At 46.9% G+C, this 8,232-nt stretch overlaps 1 protein-coding gene and 1 non-coding gene across 2 annotated transcripts; one reads left to right on the top strand and one right to left on the bottom strand.

Annotated features, from left to right (window-relative positions):
• The first annotated feature begins 1,962 nt into the window (after window positions 1-1,962).
• Window positions 1,963-2,034, top strand: TRNAP-CGG. Its single transcript has one exon. It is a non-coding gene; the product is annotated as a tRNA-Pro (tRNA).
• Window positions 2,035-2,739: 705 nt separating this feature from the next.
• On the bottom strand, window positions 2,740-7,146 carry LOC112901299 (SH3 domain-containing protein 2-like). The gene is made up of 10 exons (XM_025970179.1): window positions 6,856-7,146; window positions 5,687-5,800; window positions 5,536-5,605; window positions 5,264-5,415; window positions 4,675-4,776; window positions 4,008-4,208; window positions 3,849-3,911; window positions 3,561-3,716; window positions 3,378-3,452; window positions 2,740-3,113 (listed from the first exon to the last, which is right to left on the bottom strand). Exons 1-10 carry the CDS (start codon window positions 6,907-6,909, stop codon window positions 2,997-2,999), a joined length of 1,104 nt encoding a protein of 367 aa, XP_025825964.1. The 5' UTR covers window positions 6,910-7,146; the 3' UTR covers window positions 2,740-2,996.
• Between the last annotated feature and the right edge of the window lie 1,086 nt (window positions 7,147-8,232).

An 8,232-nucleotide genomic window follows, 5' to 3' on the forward strand; every position in this document is an offset into this window, starting at 1 on the left:
ACATGGAGGTGGAGACTGCATTATACGCCCGGTCAGTATCAAAAAAAAGAAAACGGAGAGAAAACTTATACGCCCAGCACGAGAAGCTCCTCCCGGAAATGGGACGACACCGTACTCGTCCAGATGCTCCAACCACTGAACCAGCCACACAATTTCCGGATACAGCGCCTCCTAAACCGTAGCTACATTCGCAGAGATCGATCTTGGAGAACACCACCATGTGCTGCATTCCAAGAAGTCAACACGAAGAAAGAAGGGTCTGCCAGTTTCACGCCCGGCCCTGTGCCCTTCGCTGATTTCCAGCGCCAAGCCACCGAAACCGCAGTACAGGCTATGGGGGGCAGTGGACAGTGGTAGTTCAGTAGTGCGGTCTACCGCTGCTGCACTGCGCTCCTCTGGCTTTCCTCCCTGTCCGCTCGCCGCTGCAATTCATTCCGGCAGGCAGCAACGCAACGCAGCATACCAACACAGGTCGGTCAGGAAGTGGGTTCAGCTAACCCAACAAAGTTCAGGAAGGTTAGGAGCAACGGAACGCGAAAGCGGGGAGCCGGCACGCACCCATCCGGCCTGTTCCTCGCCGTCCATGTGGGCGTTGGCCTGGAATGATGGGTGCCATCCGAAAGCGCGGCAGCTGCTCATCGCTCCCTGCAGGTGCAGGGCGCGCAATGATTAGAGGCCTAGGGGAGGGTTAGCACTCGCACGGTAACGGAGCACGGAGCGGCGCGCGCGGACGGCCGGCGAGGTATTTTTGGAACGGCGTGCTGGCGTCTCTCGCGCGTCTCCGTGTTTTCTTTTCTCTTTTCCCCCTCGCGCTCGCTGCATCTTTTGGTCTCACGATTCTCGCCCGTCGCCGGTCTCGCCTCTTTCCCTGAAAGAAATTCTCACCTATCACCTCGCCCCCCGCTCGCTGTGATTGAGGAGACGCCCAGGCCGGCCTGCATCTCCCTTTCCCTTTTGGTCCCGTGGCCCGTGCTGCGCGTCCTAGTCACCGCCGCGGCAGCTGATTTTGACCCCCTCCTCTTTCCACCCACGGACGCACAGCCTTTCACTGCCAACCGGGGGCGCCGCGTAGCTAATCCTCTCTCACGGTCACTACAGATCGCCCCATCAAAGCACCCTCAAATCAAATCTTCGGAGTTTTGCTGATAAGTTGATTCGTGGCGGATTGGTTGAACTGGACATTCCTCGTCCTATCGGCCAGCTCCGTGGCGTGGAGCCCTGGTCCGTGGACCCTTGGCTGCTGTTGCCTACTGTGCATCCCATTTGGCGACGTCCTGGCCAGGCAGGCCCAGGGAGCTCGCTGACACTGACGGCGTGGTGGATGCACAGTCAGACGCGAGCTCCGCAACGATGAGTGCCGGTGACGTGTGGCTAGCGGACGTGACGGCCGTGCCCCGTGGGCCGGCGCCGTCGCTGCCGCTGCCAGCGACGTCCGGCTAGGCGCCAAGCTGCACCGACGTGCGTGGCGACGGCTACCTCGCCCGCGGCGCGAACGCACGCGATCAGCGTCGAGGGGGCCAGGGGTCGATTGGCCGGATCGCTGGCCGCTGGGCTGCGTGCGACAAGCAAACTGATTTCGGTTTAACCACCGCGAGACGAGGTACCGGATCGCGGTAGGTCACCTACGCCGAGGTCACGCGGCGTGCGCCGTGCGTGCGTATGCCTGCAGGGCCACTGGGGGCGTGGGGGTGGTTGTTTCCGTGATGTAATTCCGGTGATTTGCTGGAGCTGAAAGCGAAGGTCTTGACATGATTTCTCTCGCCTTAACTTTGTGGATGCTGACAATAGAGCTCACAACGCGTCCCGAGGCTTTGCAGCAGGACGGCATCAGGTTAGTGTAGAGTGGGCAGCAAGACCCGAGCATGCAGTCTCCTGTTTGTTTCATAATAAGAGAGCTTAAAAGAACAAATCTTCACAAAGTATTGTTTATATATAACATGTTTAATACGTCTCTATCAATCCGGGTGTTTGGTCTAGTGGTATGATTCTCGCTTCGGGTGCGAGAGGTCGCGAGTTCGATTCTCGCAACACCCCCAGTTTTTATACATATTATTTTTAAATCTGCTAAAGCCCAACTAGTTGCGGGAGTGGCCCAAGGCCCAAATGGAGCGGCAGGAACAAGAGCCATGATGAGCAGCCTTTTGCACATTTTACAGGTCATTTTTTACACCTTTACAGTTTACACCAAGGCTAATACCGATTTACTCCTAGATTACCTGCATCCAATTCGTTGAATTACCTCCAACTGCCCAGATGGGAACTTTCTTCTAGCGGCGTGCAAAACGGGACGCTTTGACCTACCCTTCGCATACTTTGCCCATTACTGCAGACAGATGGGCACCGGTGCACAGCCGCTACTGACCAGTGCAGCGGGCAACCAACTTTATGTTTATCGCTCCGGGGAAAGGGTACAAAAGCCGTTAGCTCACAATGTCTGAATCCAGTGGAATAGGGGGAACCCAAGGTTTGGCACCCAACAGAGCGGTTCGTTCTATCTAGGGCAACTTTGATTTCCCATGAACAAACCTTGATTTCCACGCAACGCTGTCCGGGCGGTTGGTTGATTCTTCCAGGTCTCACAATCAAATGGTACTCCTGCGGTAGTAGCTTACATTCCCATGCAACTTAACTGTTTTGCGTTTTACCTCGAGAGACTCGAGCAGCGAAATCATCAGTGGTTGTGCAAGTTGCTGTTACTTTCGACAAGAAACAAAAAAAGATGTTCATCTGCCACTGATAAACACAAAGTTATAAAATCATGTATCTATTTCACCATTTCAAACAACATCAAGACAACTAATGTCCGATCAGTCTCCCGAAATGTTTACATTCAGAATCTAGTCGAAACTAAAAAGGCTGAAATCAAAATTTTGGCCTATACACATGACACACGGTAAGTACATCGCAGAAACTAAGGCATATAAATAGAAGTCAGCTACTGTTCCAGCCTCCAACAATATAAAAATCAAAACCACGTAATTGACAGTTCAAGACTCCTAAAAGATATGTGGAACTTTGCTTGCTAAAACACGTTCTCGCCTTTCAATATAGGCATGAGGGAACCATCCAGCTTTGCCCTTGCACTCGCCTTCTGCCCACCCATTGCTTGAGATCTGTGTTTGCACAAACAGCATCAGACTACTGGCAGCCTGAATGATAATCTATGCATATCACAGCTGCTGGTGAAAACATAAGCATTTTACACAACCCACACTTCGAAGAAGCAAAAGAGGGAAAAAAAAGACCACTAGATCAGATGAAGTTAAAGACAGCTAAATGATGGTGTGTTTATCTGCTAAGACTGCATTTAAAAAAAAGCTAAAAACGGTATCAGCAACGTGGAGAAAAGAAATGATGATTGTGAAAACATATGATACCTTTCGGACAATTACAATGTCACCAGCTGACAACGTAAGCTCAAACTCGCTTTCTGCTTTGAAGGAATCAAGAGCCTGGAACACAGAGAACAATAGTCATATTCAAGAAGCAGCTGAGATAACAATAACAACTTGACATCTGGACAGCTGGTGAGACAATTCTTTATTGAAAGTATGTCGCACCTCTCCTAGGAAGAAATCGACAGATTGGATTGTCTCATTAACAGAAGTGGATGCAAACACTCCATTAACTTCATCATAAGAAGGTGGTGGTGGTGGCATATAATTTTCTGCCGCTGGGGTAGGAGGTGCTTCGATTTTTTGGCGCTCAGACACCATCTAACAATCAGAATATAATTGTCAAACGAACATATAAAAGATTCTGCATGCTTTAGAGTTCACAAGAACCGTTCCAACAGGGCAGACCAAGCTGTAAATCTGATCGAATGATAAAGCAGATAGCATATATACCTCTTCTTCCAACTGATCAAGTATCTCCAGAACTCTCTGATGGTAAGCTCTCTCAGCCTCAACCTTAAAAAGTAAAAACAAGAATGATTAGTAACCATGAAAGTACAGCAACCTGAAGGATAAGAAAATGTTGCACCAAGGCGCGCCTTTGATGATTACCAGTGCAATAAGGCGCTGTAAGGTCAACCGTTGCTGCTGAGCCTCAACAGCTGACATTGCTGCAATAGCTTCCTTCCCTAATCCCACCATGCTTGATTTCAGTTCTTCAAGCTTGTACTCAGCAGCTTCCAACTTTGATATCATATCACCATTCCCAGGTGATTCCCTCACTCTGTTCTGCCGTCTTGATACTTCAACAACCTAAAAAGAGACAAAAAAGGAGGGGGAGAATAAGAGAAATAGTACTGTTTTATGCTGTAGAGAAACAGAGACTTCGCACAAACAACAGATTAGTGCAGCTGATTCATATGATCAAAGAATGTAATAGGATTCTATGTACAAGAGCCTTGGTGTAACATATGATTAACAGGACTGTTGAGGTTAAAGGACTTGGCTTCCCCATTGGATAGTGGTAAATATTATAATGATATTGTTACATTTCTACTAACAATCACATCTTGCAGTTACCAACCAATGAGGTTATAGTATAGCATGGACCATGTAGCTCTTGCAGCTCCCTGATTGGCTGTTGCCATCAACTCTTAGAATAACTCTTTTATGTAGTAACTCCAGCCCTAAAGATGTCTTCTTCCATAAACTCTAACCGTGAAGAACAAAGTTTCACCATTGCAGGGAACTTAGCTTATAAGTTCGCAAAAATAGTCACCTGTGCTTCGGCTTCTTGCCTCATTCTGTCATATCTCTGGGCCAGATGTCTAGCATCCTCTAAGGGTGCACCCATTACCATTGCTCGCAGCGGCTCTGCCACCTAGAATTCAAATAAAAAATTGTAACTCAGTTTGCTAGAATTCTATATACCTTGTCTACATCAGTGCAAACATTAAGAGAAACTGTGATATTATGCTTGAAATAAAGCACAAATTATGAGAAACCAAATATCAATAGATATTTACAAAAGCTCAACATTTTTTGAACAGATATCGTGTGCCATATTTTTAGTAAACTAGTACCAGCACTGCTAGTCCGCCCTTCCATGAAGTAGGGGGAGAATTGCTCACAAAACAAAGTAGGGGAGAGAAATTATTACAAAGGCCCATCAGATAGTCTGGTAATTAACATGATATGTAGACGACAATTACAGCTTAATAACTCAGCTATCAGCAACTTGCAAAAAATAATGAAAATTCAGCGGATTAAGAAAAATCTAGTTTGAAGTCTCAAACAGAATAATTTCAATCTTGCAATTTCATTACGATCCAGTACACAACAGCAAATCCAGAGTTAGGAACACAGACCTGTGTGCCAAATGCTTTCAACATGCTGCCACGCTCCTTTTCAATCAGTGAACGCGCCTTTCCGAAGTATGTAGCAGCTTTGGATAACGTATCGCCACTTGTACATGTGTTTTCAACACCATATTTCTGGCTGTCATCAGACAATTTATTCCCTAAATAGATTGCACAGCTTAACAGTTAAAATCAATTTACTCAGACGACAATTTAACTGACTAGTACAATTTAGCATAAAAAAAACTTCATTCGGCTGATAGATAGTAGAAGCGAACTACCTATTTCAACTTGTTTGGATCCTGTGACTATATAGCCCTCCACGCCCCGAACGATGTCCCTTTGAAAATGCTAGCAAAAGATGCCAATATTTTTGTCAGGGAAAAAGGAAGATACATAGAAAAGGAGACAAGAAATATGCCTTCATCATACTTTAGCCGCACGAGTCGATAAGTAAAGCTTTTCCAATCTCTGATGCAGTTTAACCTCTGACTCATCTGCAAACGAGTTGTCTGAATTTCCATAGCCAAACTGCTTGAACACACCCTGCAGTGGTGTTGACAAAATAAAATTACATCACTTCTAGGTTCTAACGAGTTACAGAAAAAGATTTGATACATTTAAGACGGATAATTATACACTTATTTGATGTAATCAAAACAGTAAGAAAAACATCAAAGAAAATGTTATATGTAGTACAAATAGGCTATCACTGAGCAGCTAGTGAGTGGTGATAATATGGGAAAAATATGCAAACGAGTTCTAGGTAATATCTATTTTGAACACGGTATATGTAACTTGAGGCAGGTATGTTTGATGCTCATGAATATGCAGCAAGTTTTGCAAATTACAAAAACAGGCATTCGCAGTTCAGTGTCGCTTTCAGATATTAGCTGAGAATCCCTAAATCAATTTACCAGCTGGTCTTGTCATACTTTGAGGTAGGAACAGCATCTGCAAGACAGCATCTTATCATACTTTGAGTTAGGCTTCTATACGCCTAAAATCTACATATTCTAACAACTCATATATTTCATCAAGAGTAACGATCGAACGAGGCCACCTGATCATTGCCAACTACTATACCATATCGGCTTTTTATTATTTTTTATCTTCATTTAAACACTTGTAGAGCTTGTAGCCCTCTAAGCTCTAATACATTCACTTGGGCGTTCCTAAGCCAGCACAAGTCCAGATTCCGGTGAAGCATTTCAAGTCTGTTCAAGACAAATGCAAAGCAATAGAGTGGCAATCACTGCAACGATGCATGGTGAATAACAGAGAAAATGTCAATACGGCTCTTTTTTTCGACAAGGAAATGAGAATAAGTCAACCAAACCGATCGCAGCCTTTTCCCCTCGAAACCGCGATCCAGCGCCCACTTCACATGACCAATAATCGTGGACACGGCTAGATCCTATGCAGTGCAGGCAACCTCGCACGCAGAAATCAGGGACCGAAACAAGCACAGGCTCCCCTTCAAGCGACATATGTCATCAGAAATTCAGCGTCGACGGCGAGCCCGGTGCGTCCTTACGGATATGCTCAGACGGATCGCGATTCGGGAGGTGGTCGGCGGGACTCGGGAGCGCGTGACTGACCTGGCGGGCGACCTGCTCCTTGAGCCTGGAGGCCTGCTTCCACAGCGCCTCCATGCGCGAGGCGGGCGGGCGGGCGGGCGACGAGACGGCGAACCGGACCCGCGGAGGCGACGAGGGACCTGGGTCCGGCGGTCTCCGGCCCCTTCTGTTTTCTGCCCCCGATTCGCTCGCCTCGCCTGGATTGCGTCGTCCGTCCGACTCTCCGGCGCTTTCGCGGTGGTTGGCTTCCCGCACGGCCCTTTCAGTTCAGGCCAGCCAGGCCGCTGCGATGGAACCGCGTCCGCGTGCGTGTGCTCGCTCGGTCGGTCGCCCCGTCGTCGTCCGGAGGAATAATAAAAACGGCTCTGGCTGCCAGGCCGGGCCCGCGGGACGGTTTGCCCGTGGCTGCAGGACGAGTCCGTGTGTCGTGGGTGCCTGCCGGAGGGCCGGTCACGCGGACGCGGCAGGCTCGATGCAACCGCCTACCGCCCCCCTGTCGGCGCGCGTACGCCGAGAAAACAGACACAACACTGTTCGTTACTCCAAGATACTGTAAAATCAATTGAACCACAGTAACAGTTAATATTACTATTAGCAGGTAAGGAACATTCGAAATGTGCTAAGTGCTACCTAAAGCCAGTTTTCTGCATATGCTCTCCAGGGAGCAGTTATCGAGGCCCGATAACTTCCGGAGTGTAGAGCTAGCAGCTTTTCGCGTCCTACAAATGGTCTTTCTTTATTGTGAATTTGTTAAAAATGTTAAACACAATGTGATTTAAATTTTACGTGTCTGTAATAGTTACGGTTTTGAAGTCTGAATGCTTTTCTCTACACTAGGACAGGAGCGTTCACGAGACGTAGCAGTTAATGTCTGTGTTTGCTCCGCCTGTTTCGACAGGAACAAACTGGCAGACGGATTGAACAAAGGGAATTCCCTATATAGCACCGAAAAAACATGATTTCTGGTATAGCACTAGAAAAATTTACTTCCCTTTATTGACACCAAAAATTATATCTCATTCTTCTTTTAGCACTTCCGTTACATATGTTAGCATATTCCATTAAAAATATACTGTTGGTCACGTTATAATTTGATATTTGTCAAATGTAACTCTCCCTCCCTCATAACCCCACGACCCCTCCCTCCCTCGGAACCCCCTGACCCCTCCCTCAACCCCGATGCCCTCTCCCTCTCGTGAACTTCTTCCTCTCCCTCTTTGTCACATCCTAAAATATTTAATTTTAGAATATAAATATCTTTTAGAATGTGTTCATCCATCTTTAATATTTGTCGAGAATTTTCCAGATTTTTCTGCCAATTATTCTCTTTTTCCATAGAGCTAAATCTATTTATTGGAAAATTCTAAATTTTTTCTCAAATTCCAAATATTTTATTTA

Source organism: Panicum hallii, chromosome 7 (genome assembly GCF_002211085.1).
Source record: "Panicum hallii strain FIL2 chromosome 7, PHallii_v3.1, whole genome shotgun sequence".
Taxonomy (NCBI): Eukaryota; Viridiplantae; Streptophyta; class Magnoliopsida; order Poales; family Poaceae; genus Panicum; species Panicum hallii.